Source organism: Populus alba, chromosome 6, assembly GCF_005239225.2.
Source record: "Populus alba chromosome 6, ASM523922v2, whole genome shotgun sequence".
NCBI classification, from domain to species: Eukaryota; Viridiplantae; Streptophyta; class Magnoliopsida; order Malpighiales; family Salicaceae; genus Populus; species Populus alba.
The window spans coordinates 11208071-11235296 of record NC_133289.1 but is presented as its reverse complement, the minus strand read 5'-3'; the positions used below and the strand labels follow the sequence as shown (position 1 = coordinate 11235296).

Genomic DNA, 27226 nt, shown 5'->3' with positions numbered 1-27226 from the left:
CAAAAGTCGTTTGCTTGACAAATAAATAATCTCCTGAATCTTATATTTAAAAGAAAATATACTATTATTCATCATGCATGTAAAACAATTACATTTGGCTTTATTTTAGGAGGCAGATACATTATCAATACTATTACAAATAACTATTTACATTACTGCTTTTAAACCCAGACCGCAATAAATCATTTGACTTTCACAAACAATAAATCATCACCTGACAATTTCCTAGTTACTAGGCTCTTACATTACATGTCACCTCAATTGCATATGCCATTAACAATTTCACCTCATCTTATTATTGCTAGGCTCTTGTGTTGATTCTTGATTCGGGATGGAAACTGGAAAGTATAATATTCAAAAACATTGTTGCATAGTGAAAAAATTGACTAAAATATATAAGATGCTTAGGGTAATATTCAAAAACTGTTCTCATCACATGAATTATTAGTAATTAGCTATTTCAAATCTGTTCAGAGAAAGGGAATTTAGATTTCCTGCTTTTATACCCAGATCGCAATTAATTAACCTTAAAAACATCCTGGTGTAACAACATGGCATTCTTTTACATGTCTACAACCAAGAGTTTCACGCTTTAACTAGACATAATCGCATGAGCTCATGGTCGGTTGTATAGCAGGCACCGAGTGAAGTTAATGACGATGTCCCTGCTCTATGTGGTAGAGTAATAAAGAAAACTCCCAGTTCCAGTGAAAAATCAAAATTTTTGTTCAGTTTCTTTAAGAAACTTACCCCCTTGATGACTGACTCCGGGAGAAAGAAGATGTCAGCACCTGCACCAATATGATGGCTAATCAGAAGTTGCTGATTTCTTACGGACACTAACATGTGCTTAAGGAAACCTATCATGGCTCTGGTGCTTTAGAAAGTAGCCATTCATGCAGTAAGATGGTTAGCATAATTGTTAGGGTTCACGTCCCTTTTAACTTTGGTTACAGGAAACAGAAATGCAAAATCGTTGAACCTTCTGGGTTCTGACTATTACCAAGTTATTGTGATTCTGGGTCCTCAGAACTGTCATATTATAGTACCTGAAATGTCTTCGGTCCCTTCTTGAGTAGATAACCAGCACTGTTTAAGTTATCCACAAATGTGTCGATATCTGGAACTCTTAGGCCAATTCTGTCTGCTAAACTGTATATTTCCTGAAATAAAATAACACATGTTTGCATGAATTTTATAGGAAACAAATCTTTGTTAGAAATGGAAGAAAAAACGATTGTCCATACAGAAATTGAAAAGGAATCTTTTTGCTGCAACTCTGACTGCCTATTGAGGGCACTTAGAAACCGTTTTGCTTCTTTTTGTTGACTCATCCCCCCACTTCGACCAAAATCTACAAAGCCGTGCTCATCTACATATTTATCATATAGGGATTCTTTCATTATTTCAACCACATCCTGCAAGGCATACGCTAAAAATGAATAATTGATTCAAAATTCATTAAATAGTTGTGACTAAAAACTACAGTTGTCTTAAACTTAAAACAAACCAAGTACTGGTCGAATGCAAAGCTTTAAGTCCTTTAGATAGCACTGTTATCCACATTATTTTCAAATAAACAGGTTCTGGTCAACAATTTAGGGCTTGAGAACACATCTAAAGCGGCAGAGGTAAGAAAATTAGGGCTTCATGACAAAGTGTAACAATATTTTTGTCTTCCATTTTAGCAAACTCTGCTATGTTTTGAAGGAGTTTTGGGCTCTAAATCGGATTTGTTGCTTTTGTCTATTTCAAGATTTATGTGAAGGTCCCTCAAACAGCAGCATGGTTATGTAGAACTCTGCAAAGGCCCTTTGCTAACCTCAACAAGTACCAAACAGTTCACTGGTCTAAAGTTTGAACTCAACTAGAAAATGGTGTTAAAAAAGAACTCGTAATATCAACCAAAACTGACCGTTGCATCTTGGGCTGTTACTTCTTCTCTCAACTCTAGCCGAGCTCGAGCTTCAGCCAGCCTCACCAAACTTTCCAGTTGCCTTGCTGTTATTGGTGTGCAATCAGCTGATGTATTGTGGTCTCTAAGCTGCAAATAGAACTTCTGTAGTATTTCTGCTGCTGGTTTTGACATCCTATGTCAACAAAATCAAATAAGTTTGCATTTGTAGTTGCAAACTAGAGAATATATGAAAATCTCTCAGTTTAGAGATCACAAAAAAACCACCTAGGAAAGACATAAGTTCTAGCATAAGCAATATATTTGCGAAGAAGTGGACCAGGTAATGGAGCAAAATCAGCATCCTTCTTTGGGTCCAGTCTCAACCGTGAAACCAAGGATCCATTTCTTACACTCATATCCATGCCTCCATGCAGTGATGCTGCATTTTGCATCATCAAAGGCATAACTTGTTAGAATATAAAACTCCACTTTGGTAAAATAGATTCATCGGTGGGAAGAAGCACTACCTTACTCAGTATCCCCCCCCCCCCCTAAAAAAAAAAAAAAACCACCACCAAGTGAAATAAGGAGAAAAAGAAATAGGAAGGCTACCTGTCCGTAACTTTTTGGCTGCTGGTGAATATTCTCCATATCCAGCATGAAGCTGCAATAGAAATGATTTTGAGTCTGTCATATCATTAAATGCATACGAACTCAAAGATTATCTTTTTAATTTGGCCCTGGAGACAGTGATAGTTTTAACAAGCAATATTTTCCATTGTTTGAAAAACAATATAATTACATGCCAAGAGCATGTGATTTATGCTGCAATTAAAATGCTGAAAGAGTAAATACAAAACATTCAACGTGGTGAAAATAAAAATACATGCTTATTCACTTCTAACACATCTCATATCAAAACTCTTCGAATTGATCTCATTTCCATGGCATTTGTGCTCAGACAGAGAGTAGTAGACAACAAATGGTCTGTTGGCATAACTTTTACTGATACAGAACAGACTCACCTTGAATGCCATAACATGTTTTCAATGCAAAAGAATGCACTGCCATATGCCAGACAGGATAACTTACTGATATGATGTGATCTGAGACTCGTTTATCCAGCACTTCATCATGTTTGTCAAGTAATATGAAAACCAAATCAAACCGTGAGAGAAGAGCAGCACTCATTTTCAAGTTCTCATTCACTGTCTTTGAACGGCTGCAATATAGATTTCAGATGTAATCAACATATCCATGTGAGAAAGCTATAGTATGCAGGCATCTATATGATTACCATCCAGCAAAATTAAAAAACTAGGGATGTATTTAGAACAGAAAATGCCTAATCTTTGAAGTGTCATATTTTTGCCATGTCAAAGAACATTTTCTTAAATATTATAGCTTAAAGATGCATGGTCAAAACAAAGAATTACCATAGATGAAAATTTAGAAAGTATTACTTGTAATGACCACCAACAGGATTTGCGGCTGCTAAAACAGAAGTTCGTGCTGATAAACTTGCAAGGAGACCAGCCTTAGCAACAGAGACACATTGCTGCTCCATGGCTTCTAGAAGAGACTAGTAAAATGGCAAACCCAATATAATTCTAACCTGGTTTTTGATATCAATGTGATCAAATCCAAAAATTGATAAGTGGTCAGCACAAACCTGATGTTCTGCAGACATTTTATCAAATTCATCAATACAACAGAGTCCACTGTCTGCAAGCACCATTGCCCCTGTTTAAAGATACAATTGTTTTGTGATTTGTCATTGAATAATAACTAACGGCAAAGATAGTGAAGAAATCTTTGGGCACCATGCATACCTAATATATGAACAATGCAGATAAAATGAAACTCATAATTCTTTATATGAATTACTTCCTTCCAACGTTTAGCTTCATGGTTCAATTACAGCCACAATAATAGCATTCTTTTCATTGCAGTGCATTATAAGGAATTCTACTTGGATATTTTGAGTTTTGAAGGGTTCCTCTATATTTTAAACCACTTATGTAACGGAAATAAAAAATTTCCAAGGCAATGCCAACAATTTAAAGAGAGATCACTCTTCAATCAGTTTCCTTCATAATCACCAAGGCTGTGTTTGTTAGATTGTTAAGAGGGATGGTTGGGACAATGGATGAGCGGGGATAGATGAGGTAAATTCCTTATTTGGCACCATGAACTGAGACCAAACGAAGGAAAGGAAAAATCCGTCCTCATTTGTGATCTATAATTTGTCCAATTTGGGCAAATTGGCTTCCATCTTTTCCCTCCTTGCTAGCCAAACAACTAGATGGATGAGTTAACATCCATCCTTTCTCCTTTCCATCCTCCCACTTTACCATATCCATCCTTCCTCATTCCATCTTTTCAACCAGAAAAACACCAAATGTAACTTGTACACCCCCCCCCCCCCAAATGGATCTCACAGCCGAATACTAAGGTCAATATCATTTTGAACCATATAAAGTTCCAGGACACAAATTTACTTAACCTGTAGATCCTATGTCTCATCTTATATAAATAAACACTGCAAAAAAAAAAAAAAGAATAATAATTCAATTTCTAGAAATTTGTTGTTTGTTACTACCTCTCTCAAGTGCAACCGCACATGGTCAGATTTCAATGGTAAATCATGATCATGATGATAAGTAAATCATAGATTTTTCACAATCATAAAGCTGCAAATTAGGCAATCAATACATCATAATTTGATCAGTTAAGAAGAAATCAACTACCAGCCTCAAAAGCATAGTCACTTGTCCTGGCATCCTTGACCACAGCTACAGTGAGGCCAGCATTAGTTGTAGCGTTGCCACACACATAAATGCCACGTGGACAAACAGCTGCTGCTGCTTGCAGTAATTGACTCTTGCCTAGTCCAGGATCACCTAAAAATGAGAATTAATGTTTGTCAAGTCCATCCTCTCTTCCTGTGCATCCCCCTATTTGTAAAGATGTTTTGCATTCTAATCTAGATTTTGTCTAAGCTCTAAAGGATAAATTTCTTTAATATAAACTGATAAAATTAGAAGCATACCAACAATTATAACATGGATGTCTCCTCTGACAGGGACCTTATTCGGATCCATTGAATGCTTCCGGACACCTCCAAACAGTGCTAATGTTATCCCCGCTGTTTAAGGAAAAAAGAAATCAGAAGTATACATAACTTTGTTGTTGAATTTAAATACAATGATTAGGAACCAATTAAAATTTACTACCTGAAAAAACTAGGTGGTGACAAGATAATACAAGAGAAATTCTGGAAATGTTTTCTTGCCATTCACTAAGAGAGTTACAATATATATATACATCAAGAAGTATCAAATCCCTTAATTCTAGGAAAACATAATCATATCCTTTAATACTAGGCCTAGACAATAATTGAGAACTTTAGAGAGAATCAAGGGATATACAGCTATAACAGAAATTAAACAAAGAAAGAAGAATATAGTGACAGCTATGAAAGAAATAGAATATACTGACAGCTATTAAAGAGATGAAATAAAAGAGAATATATTGACAATGCTAACATCCCCCCTCAAATTGATGCTGGAGGATTACGAAGCATCAATTTGCCAACCAAAAACTGATGTCGTGGTCGAGTCATGGATTTGGTGAACACGTCAGCAATCTGGAGATCAGTGGAGATATGTGGAAGAGAAATAACATGAGCATCGACGGCTTCGCGGATAGAGTGACAATCCACTTCAATATGTTTGGTGCGCTCATGGAAGACAGGATTCGTAGCAATCTGAATAGCACTCGTGTTGTCTGCATGGAGGAGAGTAGGAGTAGTCTGCGGAAATCCCATCTCGGCAAGTAGGCCACGAAGCCAAACAATCTCTGAGCAGGCAGCGGACATGGCGCGATATTCAGATTCGGTCGAGGATTTGGAGACTCGAACTTGTTTCTTACTTTTCCAAGAAATCAAGGAATCACCAAGAAACATACACCAACCGGTAACAGAGCGTCTGGTATCAGGACAACCAGCCCAATCTGCATCACTGTATGCAACAAGACTAAGAGGAGATCCAGCTGGGTAGAATAGACCACGGTTAGAAGAACTAAGTAGATATCGAATGATGCGACGGACTGCTGCTAAGTGTAGATGACGAGGAGATTGCATAAATTGACTGACTTGCTGAACAGCAAAGGAGATATCAGGTCGAGTAATAGTAAGATAATTCAAGCTGCCAACAAGTTGTCGATACAAAGATGGATTAGGAAGAAGATCCCCAACATCACTTTGAAACTTAACATTCACCTCTAAAGGAGTATCTACGGGAGAAGAAGCTTGAAGACCAGCCAAAGCAATCAAATCATGAGTGTATTTCTGTTGGTGCACATAAATACCAGAAGAGGAAGAATGAACCTCCAAACCCAAGAAGTAAGTGAGAGAACCAAGGTCCGTCATATGAAAGGAATCCCGAAGGTGTTGCTGAAGTCTGCTAATCAATGTCGAATCAGTGCCTGTAATGACAATGTCATCGACATAAACAAGTAGAAAAACATACCCAGTAGATGTTGTGCAAAGAAATAATGAAGAATCATATTTGCTTTGCACAAAAGAGAAGCGAAGCAAGGTAGTGCGAAACTTGTCAAACCATGCCCGGGGAGCTAGTTTCAAACCATACAAGGACCGCTTCAATTTACAAACAACCGATGTAGAAGATGAAACCAAACCCGGTGGAGGTGCCATATAAATATCCTCTTTGAGATCACCATGAAGAAACGCATTTTTGACGTCCATTTGATGAAGTGGCCAACCCTGTGAAGCAGCAATGGCAATAATAGTGCGCACAGTAGTCATTTTGGCTACAGGGGCAAAAGTCTCTTCATAATCCACCCCATATTCTTGTCGATTCCCCAGAGCAACCAACCGAGCTTTATAGCGGTCTAGAGTGCCATCAGAGCGAAGTTTTATGGAATATACCCATTTACACCCAATGGGTTTAACGGATAGAGGACATGAAACAAGATCCCATGTATGATTATCCTGAAGCGCACAAAGTTCTTCCTGCATGGCGGTTTGCCAACACTCATGCTGGACAGCCGGTGAGTAACATGATGGAACAATAATATTGGATAGAGTAGCAGAGAAACCAAACCTATCAGGAGGATAAGAAACCCTCGAAGAACGACGAAGGGCAGGCTGCAGAGGGGAAGGTACCGAAGCAGTCTCAGTAGCAGGATCAGATGGTGGGTTAGTCTCCGGAAGAGCCAAAATTGGGCGCCGTCTTTCATACACAATTCCAGGTTTAAACCGCTCAAATGACGACACATCCTCAAAATGAGGAAGAAATGTCTTAATACCTTAATACCAGTAGAAAATTGGGTTTCAACATAGGCAAGAAATGTCTTAAAGACGGAAAGAACCTCAGATTTGGAACGTAGGAAGTATACCCAAGTAAACCGACTATAATCATCAATAAAAGTTACAAAGTACTTGAAATGAGCATGAGAAAGTATCGGTGAAGGTCCCCAAACATCACTATGAATAATATCAAAACATTTTGTGGCACGACTACCATGAGAAGGAAAAGGAAGAGTTTTACTCTTTCCTAACTTACATGTTGAACAATCAATCAAAGCATCGAAAGAAGAAAATTTATCTTGATTTCCCAACAAACCAGAATTCAACAATCGCGATAAAACAACAGAATTTGGATGGCCTAAACGTTTATGCCAGACTTCACTTTTATTGAGAACATTAGAGCATGCAAAAGAAAGACAACTAGGAATGGAAAAATTCAGCGGAAATAAGCGTCCAATTTTAGGCCCCTTCGCGATTACTTTCCCCGACACCTGATCCTGCACAAGACAACCATTACGAGAAAAATGCACATCACAGTTGTCATCCACCAGTTGACCAATTGAAATAAGGCTAGTAGACAGTTCTGGTGATACAAAAATATTCGTGAAGGTGGGATCAATATCTCCAATTTTAGTGATGGGTATATGACCACCATTAGCAACCTGAATTTGTGATGAACCATGATACTCTCGCACATTCTTAAGCATACTTGATGAGTTGGTCATATGATTTGAAGCAGCGGAATCAGCAAGCCAAAGTTGTGAATTGGAAGTATTACCTTGTAGCCCTAGGGCCGAGAGGGCTGTAATGATCATTTGCTGCACCATTTCTGGAGTAAGAGAACTGGTAGCGACTGTCACAGATGAGTTTTCAGATACCACCGCTGGAAAGGCTTGTATTTTCCGGTTTTGAGGACGAGTGGGACACTCCTTGATAATGTGCCCTTGCTGTTTGCAATAATTGCAGAACTTCTTTCTACAATTGTTAGCTATGTGGCCATATTCCTTGCAACTATAACACTGAACATTGCCCATATTCCGGCCTCTACCTCTTCCTTGGGCAGCAAAGGCAACTGCAGCTGGGTTATCCTGCTTTAGAGTACTTTGTGTAAGGATTCGCTGTTCTTCCCGCAGTAATTCCCCAAAACAAACATCCAAGGAAGGCAAGGGAGCTCGGCTCATCAAATTTGAGCGAGTAATCTCAAATTCAGATCTCAATTTCATGAGAAATTGATCACGCTTGCTTTGCTCATGCACCTTCTGAATAACCGAGAGGGATTCTACTGGAATCTGGGCATAAATGATATCAGTATATTCTGCCCATAGATTCTGAAAACCAGAATAATACTCCTGAATAGAAAGATTGCTTTGAGAATAATTAGAGATGTCGTGTTCTAATTGAAAACGTCTAGCATTGTTATCTTGATAGTAAACCTTTTTCAGATATTCCCACATGGTTCTTGCTGTTTTGTATGGCCTCAGATTCAGAATAATGAGGGGGTCGACTGACCCTAGTATCCAGGACATTACCCGAGCGTCCTTGACCTTCCATAAAGACAGTTCTTTAGCATCAGTAGGGGCTGGATCACTCCCATCCACATGACCCCACAATTCTTTTCCTGTGACAAAGACTTGAAACTGAAATTCCCAAGCTGAATAATTCTTCCCAGTAAATCGGACACCAAACAGATCAGAATTGTTTGACATCTTTGTAGTGATACACACAAAAAAAATCACAGAATCAAGAGAATACAGACCTCAGCTGACAACCAAGAACCAAACCAAAAGAATCAAGAAACTGAGAGTCCTCTGTATCTAGGACTGATCCAGAATAATCCAGAAACCGAAAACAGCAAGAAAGAACCTGATTTTGGGATACAAATTCAAAGGTATAGCTCTGATACCATGACAAGATAATACAAGAGAAATTCTGGAAATGTTTTCTTGCCATTCACTAAGAGAGTTACAATATATATATACATCAAGAAGTATCAAATCCCTTAATTCTAGGAAAACATAATCATATCCTTTAATACTAGGCCTAGACAATAATTGAGAACTTTAGAGAGAATCAAGGGATATACAGCTATAACAGAAATTAAACAAAGAAAGAAGAATATAGTGACAGCTATGAAAGAAATAGAATATACTGACAGCTATTAAAGAGATGAAATAAAAGAGAATATATTGACAATGCTAACAGGTGGTTCATACTTAGAGACTGCAAGGAATTGCATTAATCAAGACTCGATAGCAGATTTTACAGAAACGGATACCAATGAAAAAACTAGTATTGGAGAGCAGAAACAGTGGAATATCAGAAAATTAAAAGATAAATACAGCAAATTTACTAGTGATTTAGAAAGTTGTTTTATTTTTCCAGTACAAGCACAAAGATTGGGAAATAGGAGTGAAGACCTTCACACAGCACATTCTACATTTCCCAAAAACAGTAGAAAGATGCTGGAGACACTGGTGAAAATGAATCAGAATAAAATTAGGGGGTCACTTTAACACGCAAAAGTTTGAAATACCTTTAACAAGCTCATGTCCATAGATAGACGGACATATTGACTGAAGTATTTGCCGGAAGATATCTGAACCATGTTCTTCTGAGAACTTCACAATAAATTCCAGATCTCGTGGAGAGAATGAGAACAGATCAGACAGTTCTGTAGCTCTTGCATTACATTTGGAATCTTGCAAATTGTCGGATGTAGATTGCAACTTCGAGTTTTTTATAGAGACCACTTCTAGATACAAATAATAAAATCCTTGATTTTTGTTTTTTGATTTTCCTGAAAGAATTAAGGCTTGCAGAAGGCTATATTAGCAACTGGAAATAGTTTCAGTTAAGTGCACTAGAGTTAAATGCTCGTGCATCAATCATAAAGAATTATGCATACACACGTGAATAGACTGTAAAACAAAGCAATGTTGCAGCATAAATCACTACGGTCAACCAGTGTTCTAATCTCAATTTGCAGATCTTTATGCTTTCCACCGGTGCAAATCTTCAGAGAAATGTTATGATCCTAAAAATCTCAAGAAAAATCTTAAGCTTAAGCTAATAAGGAAATGATATAGTCTAGTTATTGAAACAGCTATATGATAGTGTGACAAAATAGAAAAAAGAGTTCCATGTCACATTGTAGGATTGCTTTAGCAGCTGTCTACTGATCACATTTTATGTCTTTGTTTAGGGACTGCACATAGAAACAGTTTTCTTGGAACTGATACCATCTAAATGGTGTAATCTATCCACAACTCTGTCATGAAAATAGGAGAAATAATTTTCTTTTCCAAAAACAGAAAGTGGGTCGTGATCTAGAAATTTGAGTGTTCAATCAAATATCAAAACTTGTGAGCATCTCTTTTGATCAGTGGAACATCAGTTCTCCTGTATATAAATTAAACAGATGGTGATGGCTAAGCAGTATCGCACGAAATAGCAATTTTATTTTTGATGAAGCTCAAAAACTGTAAATAGAAACAGCCAATATTTAGTTTCTACAGTTCTTATCTTTTTGGATTCTCTGCTTACTGGTACATGTAATTCCTGTAGTCATTCATATGTCAGAAAAGGAAGCCTATAATTTCTTCATGAACTTCAGAGTGAATATATATATATAACAACAGCTAAAGTGGTTGTGTTAGGACCGACAATAGAGATGCAAATGATGCCACCAAATGCATATCATGTCCAAGAGGGTATGCATTCTTTCCAGTGGTAAAGAATCTTCTTTATTTTTCAGGCATCCCCTCGGCATTTTTTTGTTATGATATAATGCACATAAGATGGTTTTGATGAAAAGGCACAATAAGATTGGTGCTCACTCCAGTGCTTATAGCTTTGTGGATCTAAATCACCATCTCGTCATTAACCACAAAGCATTAACAATGATCATGCACAATTCCATGTATGATGATGGAATACAGTGGCACATGGGTGTCAAAGAAATCCTTTTATCATACCTCCTCCTGTATCCAAACAGCTATTGAATGTTTTTATAATGCCAGTGACAGTCACTACATCTCCAGGGATGCATGCATCAACAAGATCTTCAGTCAATTCACATTCCACTGTTCGTGGCACCCGTCCTTCTTCATGATCTTCAGATCTTAGTAATTCCTGTAGCCTGATGAAGACCACATGTTTTGAGTGGAAAGAAAAACAAAGACAGCAACATATTCTTCATTTTAAGGGGACTAAGGAAATCCTTCAAGGAATAAATTGAAGTATGCTTTGCATCACTGCGCTTACTTTATTTTCTGAAAATCTATGGCTTTAGCAGAAGATCTAATTGGGATGAAAGTTCTGCTCTTGCACCCATTTAAAGAGCAAACAGATGGTGGTGAAAATTTTCCATCAGGAAATATACGTAAAATGCTGTATTTGCACTTCGCACAGTCGAAATTCATTTGTACCACTAGTGGCCTCACATTGCTAACTTTAACCACACTCCCCCGCACAGATACAAGCTTGTCTGTCATGTCACCAAATGATATGCCATTCAATATTCCTCATCCAAGTCTGGGGGCAAAAAAAAATGCATACATAAAATTAAACTTACCAATATATGCTGCTTTTAGGTTCTTCAAAGCAATCATAGATTCAGGGTAGTTGTGAAGACGGATGTTTATCTTCATGCCATCATCTAAGAAGCTGTCCTCGCATTTGCTCAAAAACACCTATTCCAATTCATTAATAAATTTCCTTGAACCAAAAAAAAAAAAACTGAAAGAAACCTCCAAGCATTATCCACTACTGCCAGTGTCTACCTTGTGAACTGCAGCCCCCATGCACGAGAGAGCTACTTTAGGTTTCTCTTCTAAAGTTACATAGAATTGCTCAAGTTCACGTATATTTTGAAATTGTTGAAAATCAATAGACAAATAGTACGCTCCATTTTTATCCTTTACCTGTTCACATAATTCAAACATCAAATTCCTAAATTTACTGATAATCCATAAACAAATCCGACCACTGCAACTCAAAAACCTAACGAGAGGTTCAAACTTATATAATAGACAAAAAACAAATATTTAAAACTAGCTAAGAATGTCATAACAAAAACAAAAGCAGCAGTCTAAAAAAGTAAAACCTGATTTTCTTCCTCATTTTTCTTTTATTTAAATCATTAAAATATTCCTTTTTCACTTAACTAGTCACCATCATTCTTTAATATGTGCCTAAGTCCTTACAATTAATGAACTCCTTCTACGATTCTGCGAAGAATTTAATAATTAAACAGCTTTTAGATTTCCAATTTCCAGGAAGCCAAAGCTAGTTCAAGAACAATTTCTCATAATATAGTGCTAATTATACAGTTTAAGTCAAAGGAAAGGGATAGAGAGGGACCTGAGAAGCGAGATCCTCACCAGGAGGAGTATTGCTAAAGAAGTGAATGAGATGAGAAGTGAGCATCAGCTTTTCTTCGTCTACTGCCAACTCGTTTGAAGGGCAGTATGTGGCCAATATGTTAACGACGTCGTCGCTTGCATAGTGGTGGTGTTGCTTCTTTTTGTTCGCGCTCTCTCCATGCGTTCCGTACATCGCCGATCGCTAAGAGAACCGACCGTTGTTCTCCGCCGATGAAAGGTGTGCGAAAATTCTCCTCTCGTTTTGGCGGGATACAGAGAGAGAAACGAAACGAAACAAAATGGGCTTTTGGTCATGGGTTATTTATCGGGCCAATGCAATTTTTGGCAGATGGCTTACACGTGGAGGGCCGATAAGCCAGCAGCATCCCTCCTGGTCTATGACTAGCCCCTTTTAAAAACAGACCGTCCGATGTCCTCCACGTGTCAAGTCTAAACAATAAACAGTGCCCAAGATAAAACAGCCCGTCAGGTTACCAAAAAATCAGGCCCCTCGCCTTACTCTTCAATATTTCTTTTTTCTTTCTCCACCCCTTTCTCTAGGAAACAAACTACACAAGCTCACAAAGCTGAAAGAGTGACAAAAAGGTACTTGTTTCTCTTCTTCTTCTTCTTCTTTTTTCCAACCTATTCTTTTGGGTTCATTTATGTGTTAAAAGCTGAATTCTTATTCATTTCTATTCATTAGGTTTTCTATCAATAATGAAATGGTTTGGTTATGCTATTGCTAGGGTTTATTGTTAAATGTCTGCAAATCTTGACAGCATCGACTTAAACTCCGACGTACTTTCCGGTGAACCAGAAAACGATGTTAATGGGTTTAATAATGTCTTTGAAGTAAGGACCAAGGTGGGTTTATCTTCTGATGCTGAAGCCCTAATAGACTCTGGTAAGAATGGTGAGGGTCAGAACCAGGAGGCTGTAATAGATCAAGTTAAGGACTTTAAAGGGGATTGTGACTTGCAGGAGGTTGCTGTTGGTGGAATAGGCAGGGAGGGAAAGATGGATTCTGCTGATAAAAGTGTTGATTTGGAAGGGGAAAATGGGTCTGGAAGTGGTGTTGATGATGGCTCTGCACAAGAAGTAGAAGTAGCGGAAACAACTGTAACACACTCAAGAAAAGTAGAGGGGGAAAGTTCATTTAAAATCGAGGAGGAAGTGAAGGAGAGGGACTGTGGCGTAGCAAGTTCTAGTTCAGTCGGTGAGGATGATATCCAAGTGAAAAATGCTGATGTGAAAGTGAAAGTAGACAATGCGAATGACTTATCGCCTCACAAAGAACCTGGAAATGTTTCACCAAAGGTTAGTTCTGAAGGTGTTGAGAGTCAGGTCATGGAAATCGATGATGAACGAGGTAAGGACTCTGAGGGTGAAAATGAGGATGCCCCTGCTTTTGATGAAGGGGTTTTGCAGGAAAATGAGAACCTTGAGTCCAACGAGTCAAAACTTGTTGTGGATGTCGGCGCAGATGGGAATGCTACAGGTGATGTGAATACAAAAATGGCTTCCAAAGAAGCAGGATTGAGTGCTGGTGATCTGGTATGGGGTAAAGTGAGGAGCCATCCCTGGTGGCCTGGGCAAGTATTTGGTCGTAGTGATGCGTCAAAGAAGGCTAAGAAGTATTTTAAAAAGGATAGTTATTTAATAGCATACTTTGGGGATCAAACTTTTGCTTGGAATGAGGTGTCAAAGATAAAGCCCTTCCGCTGCAACTTCTCACTATTGGAGAAACAGAGCAATTTAGAGGATTTTCATGATGCTGTTCAGTGTGCTTTGGATGAGGCTTCTAGACGGGTAGAGTTTGGGCTGGCTTGTCCATGCATGCCTGAGTATAGCAAGATAAAAACTCAGATAATTGTCAATCCTGGAATCCGGGAAGAATCTTGTAGAAGAGATGGCGGGGATAGTTTCTCAAATGCTGCTTGTTTTGAACCCCTAAAACTTATTGAGTATGTGAAAGACTTAGGTCAATTGCTGTTAGGTGAAATTAACATATTGGAGTTTGTAACAGCACGATCCCAATTGTTGGTATTCAATCGTTGGAAGGGTTATTCTCACCTGCCTGAATTCCAAATCCTTGGTGAACTGCTAGAGAGTGATGCAGAGATTCCACAATCAGCAGAAGTTAAACATGGCAGTGAAATGGTTGCAAATACTCCAACCAAGGTTAAAGATGAGCCTGTATCCTCTGGAAAGGAGAAGCCAAAAAGTGCAGATCACTCTTCACGCAAGCGTAAGCACATTTCTGGGGATAAGGAACATCCAAGCAAGAAAGAAAAAAGTTTGGCTGACCTTATTGCTGAAAGGCGCTCATCAGCTGCTAAAGCTAAATGTAGTTTGGATGGTGAAGCTACTGGCAAGACGACTACATCATCCTCTGGTAAGAAAAGGAAGACTGTTAAATCTATTTCTGATGATTCAATGATGAAACAAAGCAAAAGTCCTTCCTCATCAGGGGTTAATAATGGTTCCTCGCAGCCTAAGAAAACCTATAGAGTTGGAGAAAGTATCCTCAGGGTTGCAAGCCAACTGAATGGATCGACTCCTATACTCAAATCTGTTAATGGAAAATCTGTTAATACAACTTCTCGTAAAAATGCAAAGAAGAGTAAGAGCCAGGAGAAGTCTACCTCTGGAAAGAGTAAAGGTAAAATGCTGTTTTCAAGAATGAATGATTCTGATGGGGAATGATTTTTAAGATATTTTTCATGGGAAATTTAGAGATTATATAATAGTTTCTGTATTGTATTTCTTTATGGGAAAATCCAGTCGTTTTAGGCTATTATAAATTTAGTGGTACTTTGGGTCTTATTCTGCTTAGAACTTTATAATCTTTCCTAAATTATTGATAATTGAATTTCGGCTATCTTTCGTCTCCCTTACTTCGTCTACTTCTCTGGCGCTTTCTCCCCCTCTCATCCCTGATTTCTCTATTCCTATCTTTGTCCACATCAGCTTCGCCTGATGAGTTGGTGTCACAGCTTTGCTTGGTTGCCAGAGATCCTATGAAGGGATGCAACTTCCTGAAATCTTTAGTTAGTTTCTTTGTGAAATTCAGGAATTCAGTTTGCATTAATCCACTCAATTCACAGCAGCATGTACAGTCCTCCCTGGAACATATTTCTGGTGGTGATGTTGGAGAATTATCAACCATAGTAGAAACTCAAACTACTGATTCAGAGCATGTGAAAGATTCTCATTGGACTGACAAGATGACTCAAAGCAATCCTAAAGGTCAATCATCCCATGAGAATAAGAATGAAGCAAGAGAAATTCCGGAGGAGACTCCAACCAAAGACGGCGTTCCGACCTTCAGAAAACAATCAGCTGTTCAGACGGAACCCAATTTGGAGTGTGAACTACACATTGCTGGTGGAATTCTTGATTTGGGAGCAGGCAAGACCATAGATCACTTGGAAGGGAAGCGTAATGATGATTCCTCCCCATGTCCAACAGCGTTGATTCTAAACTTCACAGACTTGGATGCAGTTCCTTCCGAGACAAATTTGAACAGGATATTCAGCCATTTTGGACCTTTAAAGGAAACGGAGACTCAGGTGCTGAAGAAGAGCAAGCGTGCTAAGGTGGTTTTCTGCAGAAGCGCTGATGCAGAAACAGCCTTCAGCAGTGCTGGGAAATACAGTGTCTTTGGACCTTCACTTGTCAGCTACCGCCTCAAGTATATTACTTCCACAAATTGTAAATCTTCTCCTAATGCAACAAAGCGCATGGAAAAAGATGCATCATCTACGGAGGGAATAGCAATTGATGCTTCAAGCTCCCACTCCCGTGAAGCAGATCCAAAGTAATTTTGGGTATCCATACCACGAACATGAATGTAGTTCTTAGTGCTTTCTTCAATCCCCCCCCCCCTCCCCCTGCTTTGCCCCGTTTTTTACTATCTCATATTGGATCTGATTGGCGACACCACTAGTCGGAGTAAATACAGTGCGAATTCTAAAATTAGGCTGAACGGTGATGGAGGCACTATTAAGGAAGTTACGAGGAAGTATAGTGATATGATTGGTCCATCTTGCTTACTTTTCAGTTTCCTTATAGAAAAAGAGAGAGAGAGAGAGAGAGAGTTTTCATTCAATTAGGTTGCATTTCCATTTTTATCATGCTTTCTAGTTTCTTAAAAGAGTGACGGAGGGACACTTGGTAGCCATCGGTTTATATTCCTGTCCGCTCCACTCCAATTTCCTTGCGTATGCAAGTTCTTATGTGGCCGCATGCGGTTAAGTTTTGCTTCTGATGTTCTCGTTCACTTCCACGGCTTGCGTTTGGAATGCATCGACGTGCGCCAGAGTATCTGAGGTGTCGTGAAATATCCTGATACTAAATAAAAAGTTGATATTACAAAATAAACTCTAGGTTATAGTTTTAAAAAAATAAAAAAACAAGTATCTAAGTTTACACAGGATAAAAACACTACTCTTTATATTTTTACTATTCATGAGCACAAAAAATTCATTCCGATACTTGAAATTTTCATCTTCTTAATTTTAATCCGTGTTGTACATTTAAGCCATTAGCCATGAACTTATTTTTCTGAAGTTGAGAAAAAAAAAAAAAAAAGGAATAAAATGGAAAGATTTTTTTATTAAATACCTCATATAACATTTTTTTCTCTCTCTTTTTAGATCTTGGAAAAAATATATCTTTAAATAAATTTATTAAAATAAATATTTAAGAGATTATCTAATTATACCGTTGTTAAACAATGAATGAAATGGAAAGATTTTCACCAAGCGATGCAGAACAAATGGATTGCACTCAAATGGAAACAATGAATATGGGGCCCACTAAACATATGTCTCGGATTAATATCAACGGACAAACATGTACGAGAAATATAACAGAAAACAGTCCAGCACGCCCAAACCTGGGTTGATAAAAGGAGGATCATGCGTCATTAATACTTTAATTTTCTAAAAAAAGATGAAGTTAGAAAAAGGAGAAGTACTGAAGTAGATCTTTATGCTCAAATATATTTGACATTCTCAGTAATGGAGTTCTACTCCAATATTAAAAGAAAAATGAACGTGGAAAATTGAAGTTTGTGTTCAAATTATAGTTTTGAAATCCAGTCTGACCTGGCGGGTCGTTTTAGGATTCGATCGATTCGAGACTGGAACCAGACCGAGTTAAAAAAAACAGAAAAAAAAACCCGGTATGACCCGACTAACCTGATGGGTTGACCCTGTCAAGACCCGTCTACAAACCCATTGACTTTTATTTTTTTACTAAAATAATATCGTTTTGATTTATTTTTTTTTAACTCGGTCAAAACCTAGTGACTCGGTCAAAACTCGAAACTCGGATTTTGAACCGGGCCGGATCTTAAAACTATGGTTCAAATACATTATTTTTACAAATGGAAAAATAAAAAAAGTGTTTTCTCAATTTTTTCATCACAAAGCTTCGTCAAAGTTTTTCCGAGGTATTTAGAAGTGTGATTACAATTGTTTTTTTTATTTAGAAATGCATCAAAATAATATATATTTTTTATTTTTAAAAAATTATTTTTAATATCATCATATCAAAATAAAAAAAATATAAATTTAAAGTAAATAAAAAAATATTTAAAAAATCACTTTTAAAAAACAAAGACAAACAAACTCTCCATCTAGAATAGTTTTCTAGTTTTTCAAATGCATATTGAATTTGAGAACTAAAGAATTAGAGGTTCTCTGTAATTTTTCTTTACAGGTTTCCATCCTTTTTCAAGTTCAAAAAAATTGGAACAATATATATTTTAAGATTATTTTTTTATATTAAAATATTTTGTATCGAATACAAAAAAAAAAATAGACACATTTAAAAAATTGACTACTAAAATTATTATTTTCTTGTTGTGCTCTCTAATATTCACCACTATCATAAATTGTATTTGGACAACTAAACAATTATTAAAAAAAAAAGAATTCAAACTTATTTTGTATATATAAATCTAATATAAAGATTCTTTTAGTTAGCAATATAACTTTTTTATGATAATTTTAATTTGATTAAAGCAAAATTAATATTCTACAATTATATTATCATGAATATAAAATATTAAGATAATTATTATAAATTATTGTTTTGATTTTTCATGAAAAAAATTTGAATCTTAATGTATTTTTTATTTTCTTCAATGAAAAAATTATTCTTTATTTTCAATAAACAAACATATTTTTTTATATTTTAATAAAAAACTTAAAAATTAAAAAATAGTTGTGTTAATAAATATAATAACATTTCAGATCATTTGCTTTTAAATTCGTTTGGTTGATAATCTAGATTATAATTATATATATATATATATATATATATATTTGTTTTTATAAAATCACAACATGCATGTATGCTAGAAAATTTTATGATTCCCATATGTAATTATTGTAAATGAAAAGAAATTTTTTTAAAATAATGATACTAAAAATAATTGTTATATGAAGTAGGAATCAATAATTACAAAAATAAAACCCGTCTTTTCATTTTAATTTAATTTTTTTTATTGATTTTATTTTTGTGTTCAGAAATATTGTTGAAAATTTATAATTTTTTAAAAAATAATTTTTATATAATTTCAAATTATTTTAATATTTTAATAAAATAATATTTTAATAAATTTTTAAATAAAAACAACCTCACTTCATACTACTTTTTACTGAGCACTAATTATTTTATTTTTTTAAACCGGCCGCTTCTCTAGAAATTCAAAAATCATTCTCCCTCCCCCCCCTCTCCTACGGTCTACTTTTCTACCTCTCAAATCTCTCACACCCTAAGCCCTAAATTCAGAATCAATAAATAACTTTTTTTTTCCCACTTAGAACCTCATCGCAATGAATGAATCCGAGCAAAATTTCATCTTCGAAGAAAAAACGCTAAGCCTCATTGATGTCTCCTTTGAAGACGATTGCCTTTATAACTCACCTTCCCACGACTTCCATGTCCGATTCTCAGGTCTTCTTCTTAACAATCATCTAATTTCTTCTTCTTTTTTTCTTCTTTTTACCTTGATTAAGCTGATTTTAGTCCTGCAAACGAGCTTCAATTTAAATATACCTGTCGCGACGTGGAGGTAATTGATCTTGTTTTATTTTTATTCTTGAAATTGCGAAATTTAGGTTTTTATTATTATTATTATCATGTTTTTTTACTTGCTTAGTCTCTATATTTTCTTTAATCATAACAAAATAGATTTAAAATTGAGCATTTGTGGGTGATGAATGATGATAGATTTGTGTCTAAATCCATTAACATGTAATGGAGTAGCCCAATTAAATTGCAGATTAAGAACAAAATACTAGTTGCAGAATTCAATTTATGTTTGATCATCCACGGCGCAAATAATCTGTTAGCTCTAAATGTGCAGATACTAAGATAGGGGCCGAAAATAACTTGGGTTTTGCGGAAGCCAACAATACGCAATCTGTGCTGGACTCCTTTGACGGGGGAGAACTAGGGCCTGATCCTATTAAATCAATGGAACCAGAAAGGGTGAAAAAGAATACAAAGTATAACTTGCGCAAAAGCTTAGCCTGGAACAGTGCTTTCTTCACAAGTGCAGGTTTAGTTTCATTTCATGAAATTTGAAGATTTTCATTCATTCATATGGTAAGGAACGCATTTTTTGGTGTAAGCAGGTGTTCTGGAACCGGAAGAGTTGTCTAGCATGATTGGATGCGAGAAACATATGTTACCCGGGATTGAAGAGGATATCCATACATCTAGTGATTCTATATCTACATTAGCGAGTGATAATTTGACCTTGGTGAATCTTGAGGAGGCTGACTTGTTTGGAGATATAAGAGCTTCAATCCAGCGATCCACTAAAGGGCCTGGTGTGGAAAATTCAAGGAGCAAAGTGGGTTCTCCAAAAACAGAAAGCAAAACCATCCGATGTAAGTCTGCATTTACTACTACACTTGGCCCGGGACAATTAAAACACTGCATCTAATTCATATCTTCTAACTCATGCAACTGTGATTCCTCTATCACCATTATAATTGATTGTCCCGTCTAAGTCTAGTAAACTATTACTTAGTCCATCAATAATACAACCACATAACTAATTGTGTTCCTTTATCCATTTATTACCTCCTCCGACACTATTATACTGTCCTGACAAATTCTATCTCAGATACAACGTGCTAATACCATTCAGCTGGTTTCACTCTGACAGTCTAAAATAACATTTTTCAATGTCACAAAATTTAAAATCTCCAGGTCACCTTGATTCTATCTAAGATGGGCATAATGCTCGGGTTTGCCAGGGGACCAGGTGAAAAGTAAACATGCATTTCATGCTTCTAGATATAGTTGCTGGACTAATTCCCTTACAGAAAAGATGGTGCAGTTGTGTTTGATATACCCTGTAGGATGTTAAGATGCCATCCTCTTCCCTCTTGCATGTGTGTGCATGTTTGGATCTTGCAGAATATTTTCCGTTGTTTATTTGCTGTGAAAAATCTTTGTCCAAGTTCAGACTGATTAGGCTAGCATGTTCCCCAGTAACCTTGTAGATTTTGGCTTAAAAATTTCAATTAACTCATTATGAGTGCATGATTTTGTTAGCTCATCTTTAAACTAATAGAACTGTTCCTTTCAGCTTCGGAGAAAGTGGATGCTGCTTCTCGAAATAGGGTACCAGCTTCGGAGAAAGTGGATATTGCTTCGCGAAATAAGGTAACTTCAGCAGCTAGAACTGTAATTCACTTAATTGTCTTTATTGTAAAGAACTTTGTACATTTTGATGCTTTCTTATTGTAAATTTCAGCTAAAGGCCAGAGCTGCTCCCAACAAGCCAAATGCAATCATGCCAGGAACAGAGAAGACTGCAAAGCAGGTCTGTCTGTCCACAAACTTCATTGCATGCATTTACTTGATATTTGGCATATGTTTTGTTAATTATGCTGCTGTGTGGAAAGGAATCAATGTCAGTTATCCTGGCATTTAACTGGAAGTAGACATTGTTCATTTGATCTAGATATTAATTAATTAACAATTATTAACATTAACATTAAATTTTTTTTTTTAAAAAAAACTAAAATGTGTGGCTAATTTGCAGTATCTATATTCATATAATACTATTCCTGAGTGTATTATTTTGTGGTTTCTTTTTCTTTTTTTCTACTTTCACCCTTCAACTTCTCAATATATTTTTTTCAATTTCTATTTTAGGAATTATGTTTTGTTATTTTTTTTCTATTGAGTTATATATTAGTTTCATAAATTTAATATTTTTTTTTTCGATTTCAACCTTTAATATTAAATTTGTGAATGTAAGACTTTGGAATTTTTTTAATTTGCTTTTTATAAATATATCATAATATCATGATTCGGATTTAATAGGTTAACATGGGTTTACTTAGAATACTTTTCTTTAGGCCTCTTTTTATAATTTTTACGATTTTTTTTATAGGGTTATCCTGATCTCATGACATTTGTTGTGGGTTTGACAAGTTGACTCGATTTATTTTTTTTGTCTATTTTTAATTCATTTTTTTAAATATTAGGTTATTTGACAATTTGACTTCATTATTTTTTTCAATTTATTTTTTGTGGAGTTATCATGATCTCATGAATATAATATTTTTTTTTCTTCTCGATTTCAATCTTCAACATTGAATCTGTTGGAAATATAGCTTTCTAATTTTTTTTATTTATTTTTTATAGGATTATCTCGGCCTTATAACCTAAGTCGTAGATTTAACAAGTTAGCCCGGGTTGATTTAGGTTATTTTTTTTGTCTTTTTTTTTTTCTCAATTTCATTTTTTTCAACATAGGTGTTGAGAATTAAGTTTTGTAATTTATTTTTTATATTGTTATCTTGATTTCATGACCCGGGTTGCTAGTTTGACAAATTAACCTATAGTTTTTTTGTTTGTTTTTTATTCTAATATTTTTTTTTTTAATTTCATCTTTCAATATTAGGTTGATTAGAAATTGTTTTTTATAATTTATTTTGATTTGTTTTTATAGGGTTATTATGATTTTATAACTTAGGTTGTAGATTTTATAAGTTAATCCAGGTTGATATAATATAACAATGTTGTAATATTTTTAAAAAATATCATTTAAAATGTCATTGTATTAATATTTTGAAAAAAATATCATTCAATATATATTATATTTTGTATTTGTGATTATTTTTTTTTAATTAGAAAACAAGAACGCTTGGATATTTTTCTTTACATTAAAAACTGATCTGCAACCTAGCGCCGATCATTAATCTAGTGTTGTCTGTGTTACTTGGCAATTTGTATACGTAAGGAGGGGAAAAAACATTTAAATATCACGAAATGGACCTGATTTCGGTTATGGTTTAACCAACATTATTCTGTCAATACAGTCTGTTCCTATAAATGGAGAGTCAAAATCTCTTCATAGGCCGCCCAAGATAGTTGGCAGAGTTGGTCCCATTTTAGCACCAGCCTCTAAGAGAGCTTCCTTGGGTGCCAACCGTGTCAAAGTGGAAAGGGCTAAGGATAATCCAGAAAATGCAAAAAAAATAGCTGGTAAATTCATCCCTGATTTCTTATGGTTCCTTTTGATGCGGAAAATCTGGACTGCTGATGTAAACGTTATTGTGCAGGTAGAGGGGCAAAAGTACCTGCTTTGAGTGGTCCCAGAAATGCTGTGCCTAGGCCGACATTGCCTGTTAAATCTTCATTGCGATCTTCATCAGCAATGAAGACTGCGCTAACAGCTTCTTCCTCTATCGATAGTTCTGGAAGCTTGTCATCAGACTGTAGCAGTAAATATTCATTAAGTTCTGTGAGAAGAGAAAGTGACTCCAGAACTGGCAATCATTCTTCCTCTGGTTCAAATGTCAAAACCACATTGAAATTCCCATCAAGAAATAAAAACCAGTCAGCATGTTCTCATCTCTCACCTTATTTGAAATCTGTGGCCAAGCTCTCTTCCAGCATATCACCTGCTAGCTCTATCAGTGAATGGTCTTCAGCATCATTATCACCGATTTCTACCCTTAATAAAATGTCTAACAGTTCAAGATCTAGCTTTGACATTAGCTCTTGCAAAGATGCTTCTGGGGATAGTGATGCCTCCCAAGTTTTGGATTCTCAATACCATTTAAATGATGAAAACTCTGTTGGGCCTGGTACCCAAGTGGGATTGCTGGGTGAGAGTGTAAAGAAAGTTCCTACAGGAAGTAGCTCAGTTCTCCATCCAGATTCGGTGAAACCCTCAGGCCTTCGTTTGCCATCACCCAAAATTGGTTTCTTTGATGGGGTCAGTTCTGAGTTTCCTTTCATGAGCATTTTAGACTAATTGGTTTGTGATTTTTCCAAGGGAAAGGAGACAAAAAGGTCATCACTTATAATGCCTAGGATAACCATCATTACAAAATGTTGTTTTCTTGAAATTTAAGCTAGTAAAACGCCTCCCTTGTTCTTGATCATTGTTCTTCCAATTTGCATTTTTTCAGGGAATTGTTATACCCACATGTGATTTGTCAATTATGCAGGCGAGACCAGCTGCACGAACTCCAAATAGAAGCAAGCAATCTCATACTGCTCTGCCCAGTGGCTTGCCTGGATTTAGGGCAGGAAGTGTTAGTCCAAGTGGAGGGTCAAAAAATGCAAAGCTTGGAAAGCTTCAGCCTGCTAGAACAACGCTTCGGGGTACCAAAATTAGTGATCAGGCAGCTGCCTTGGGCATGAAATCTAGATCTCCCTCACCTCTGCAGGAATCCTCAAATGCAGCACCAAGGGCCTCCAGTGCTTTGAAAAACGAGAAACACAGTGGTAGCAAATCTCTAAAAGCTCAGAGCAGAAAGTCATTTCAAGGTGAAAGAAAAAGTAATTTGAAGGCAGAGAAAACTGGATCAGAAGAATGTGGCACGTCTCTGAAGGATACAGATAGTGGTTTTACTGAAGGGAATGGGAATGCCTGTTTTTTGATGGATCAAAACGAGACAGAGAGCAAGAGTGATGCTCCTGGAAAAGATACTGAGATTACTCTCGGCAATGGATTGCATGATAAGACTACCAGCTTGAGTTCTATTCCCAAGGCTGAAAGTATGACCTCATTAGAGAAAGTAGGTGAAGATGTGGTATGTAGCCAGAATTATATCAAGAATAGTTTGCCTTCTCTTCACGGCACTAATGAGAAGAAAAAAGCTTCTACTGAAGATCAAGTTGATGGTTTGACCAAACAAATTGGAGCTGTAGATTTTTATAATGAGTTGCACAAAGAAGCCATAGGTGATTCTCTTTCCCTTTCTCAAGATGATGTCGGTAGAGTTGCTTCTGGTATTCAGGAGGAATTCAAACAGTTGTCAAAGCCTACTTGCTCCCCCAATCCTGCTATGGCATCAACAATCGTGGAAGCAGAGAAGGCAGAGGCAGGAATTGAGAAAGCTTCTGTTGAAGACCAAGTTGATGGTCTGACCAAACAAATTGGAGCTGTAGATTTTCATCTTGAGATGCACAAAGAAGCTGTTGGTGATTCTCTTTGTCTTTCTCAAGATGATGTCAGCAGAGTTGATTCTGGTACTCAGGAGGAATTCAAAGAATTGCCAAAGCCTACTTGCTCTCCAGTTCCTGCAATTGCATCATCAGTGGTGTACGCGGAGAAAGAAGAGGCAGGAATTCATAAAGCTACCGCTGAAGACCAAGTTGATGGTTCGACCAAACTTGGTGATTTTCTTTCCCTTTCTCAAGATGATGTCGGTAGAGTTGCTTCTGGTATTCAGGAGGAATTGAAAGAGTTGTCAAAGCCTACTTGCTCTCCCACTCCTGTTATAGCATCAACAATGGTGGAAGCAGAGAAGGCAGAAGCAGGAATTGAAAAGGCTTCTGTTGAAGACCCAATTGATGGTTTGATCAAACAAATTGTAGCCTTAGATATCCATCCCAAGGTGCCCAAAGAAGTTGTGGGTGATTCTCTTTCCCTTTCTAAAGATTATGTCAGCAGAGTTAATTCTTGTATTCAGGAGGAATTCAAAGAGTTGTTGAAGCCCGCATGCTCTCCCACTCCAGCTATGGCATCAACAACAGTGGAAGTCCAGATGGCAGAGGCAGCCACCTTGCTAAATCCAGCAACCACACATGGAAAATCTGAAGATGGTGAAACATCCTAGTAGTAAATTTCTCAAAGGTACTACATGAAATGTGAATCACTATTGTATTGTGCCATACTCTTTCAACTTGATGAAAGTATTAAATCTTAGATCATCAGTAATTATTATTTAAGTTTCCTGGAGTTCTACTTGATGCCAGATTGATCTTGTCTCACAATGAATCGCAGGCAGGTGTTTACATGGAGACAATTCTTAATTTACCATCTTATTAGCTGTTTCGCTGCCATGTTTGAGAAGGATCTGGCAGCTTCACTCCATGTTTCTTGTTAGGGTTTCCTGTTGGATGTAAATTGTACAAGTGTGTGCAATTCAGACTTACAGGTTCAAACATGCGATAACGGGAGGACAGAGATCTTGTTGTTCGAATGTGCATTTTATGCCCATATGTCCATTTTTATATCACTGATAATTCATTTGTTTTTTCTTTCTTTTTTCCCAAGTTCTTGTCTAAAATTTTTGCAGCAACCTCTGGGGCTGTACATGTTAATGGTCAGTGCATGTAGCAGCTATATTTCCTTCTAGTGACTCTTGTATATGAAACACATGACTCCAAGACGAGAAAAGTGGTAACTAATGCAGGATGATGTTTTTTTTTTTGAGTTCGCGTAATTGTCAATTGCATCTATCAGTATTCGATCACGCCGATCACACAGAAATTGACGTTCGATCTATTGACGTTCGATCTATTTATAACCCCCACACCCTCCTTTATTATTATTATTATTATTATTTTATGTATGGTTCTTCAACACCGGAACGTCCTCCGGAGGATAGGGCTCAAGACCTGGAAAGTGGAAACAGAAATGGCCTAATTGCCGCTGGGTCCTGAAAGGGTCCAAACTCCAAACTCATTCTTTTTCCACAAACTTTATGTTTTCAGTCCGCTTCTTTTCTACGAAGCACCGAATATTTCAAAATTCACGTATGGCCGCTGCTTTTCCATCATAGACACGATTTTTCAAATAAAAACTCGGAAAATATTAACACCATAGTTACATAAATATTTACATTCATTTTCTTGACATAAATAGTTAATATTTATGTGGAAATTATTGATTCTACTAAGATGCTCCACCACACTAACATCGTCTCACAAATTCATGTCAATCAAAAAACATCAATTTACATATTAAAAACCGATAGCATTGGCAAGTTATTAATTTTATAAACACATCAATTATTTAAAGGTTGATGAAGATATATGGAAGATAAATAACTTTAGTCTTCATGACTTCTCGAATAGAATAACAATCCACTTTAATATGTTCGGTATGCTAATGGAAAATAGGATTGGTAGCAATCTAAATAACTCTTGTGCTGTCAGCATAAAGAAAAGTAAGATTAGTTTGTGGAAATCCAATGACAAATCCACTTCGATATCAAGGAATCACAAAAAAAAAATACAATAACCTATGAAAAAACAACGTGTATCAAGACATGTCCATTTAGCATCACTACATGCAATAAAACAAACAAAATAACCATTTAGGAAAAATATACCATGACTAAAAAAGCC

The 27226-nt window shown here is 36.4% G+C and overlaps 3 protein-coding genes across 10 annotated transcripts; 2 read left to right on the top strand and 1 right to left on the bottom strand.

Annotated features, from left to right (window-relative positions):
• Positions 1–88: 88 nt before the first annotated feature.
• On the bottom strand, positions 89–12881 carry LOC118048549 (probable DNA helicase MCM8). Of its 3 annotated transcripts, none has more exons than XM_035058309.2 (18): positions 12591–12881; positions 12011–12151; positions 11803–11920; positions 11493–11715; positions 11204–11367; positions 9763–10026; positions 4950–5045; positions 4648–4800; positions 3570–3640; positions 3361–3479; positions 2990–3119; positions 2510–2561; positions 2183–2336; positions 1916–2090; positions 1248–1418; positions 1050–1163; positions 751–791; positions 89–338 (listed from the first exon to the last, which is right to left on the bottom strand). In XM_035058309.2, exons 1-18 carry the CDS (start codon positions 12783–12785, stop codon positions 302–304), a joined length of 2418 nt encoding a protein of 805 aa, XP_034914200.1. In that variant the 5' UTR covers positions 12786–12881; the 3' UTR covers positions 89–301. The 3 variants fall into 3 exon arrangements, with proteins under 3 accessions (XP_034914200.1, XP_073266166.1, XP_073266165.1); XM_073410065.1 differs by having other exon boundaries at positions 12611–12748; XM_073410064.1 differs by lacking the exon at positions 89–338 and having other exon boundaries at positions 628–791.
• A 187-nt stretch (positions 12882–13068) lies between these two features.
• Positions 13069–16778, top strand: LOC118048548 (PWWP domain-containing protein 5). Of its 2 annotated transcripts, none has more exons than XM_035058307.2 (3): positions 13069–13198; positions 13342–15257; positions 15566–16778. In XM_035058307.2, exons 2-3 carry the CDS (start codon positions 13355–13357, stop codon positions 16417–16419), a joined length of 2757 nt encoding a protein of 918 aa, XP_034914198.1. In that variant the 5' UTR covers positions 13069–13198; positions 13342–13354; the 3' UTR covers positions 16420–16778. The 2 variants fall into 2 exon arrangements, with proteins under 2 accessions (XP_034914198.1, XP_034914199.1); XM_035058308.2 differs by having other exon boundaries at positions 13083–13198; positions 13299–15257.
• Positions 16779–19338: 2560 nt separating this feature from the next.
• LOC118048551 (uncharacterized) lies at positions 19339–26306 on the top strand. Of its 5 annotated transcripts, XM_035058315.2 has the most exons (10): positions 19339–19564; positions 19977–20171; positions 20248–20505; positions 21213–21289; positions 21381–21449; positions 22957–23122; positions 23200–23858; positions 24055–25488; positions 25564–25727; positions 25981–26306. In XM_035058315.2, exons 1-9 carry the CDS (start codon positions 19444–19446, stop codon positions 25708–25710), a joined length of 3126 nt encoding a protein of 1041 aa, XP_034914206.1. In that variant the 5' UTR covers positions 19339–19443; the 3' UTR covers positions 25711–25727; positions 25981–26306. The 5 variants fall into 5 exon arrangements, with proteins under 5 accessions (XP_034914206.1, XP_034914203.1, XP_034914201.1 ...); XM_035058312.2 differs by having other exon boundaries at positions 24094–25727; XM_035058310.2 differs by having other exon boundaries at positions 24055–25727.
• Positions 26307–27226: the final 920 nt, after the last annotated feature.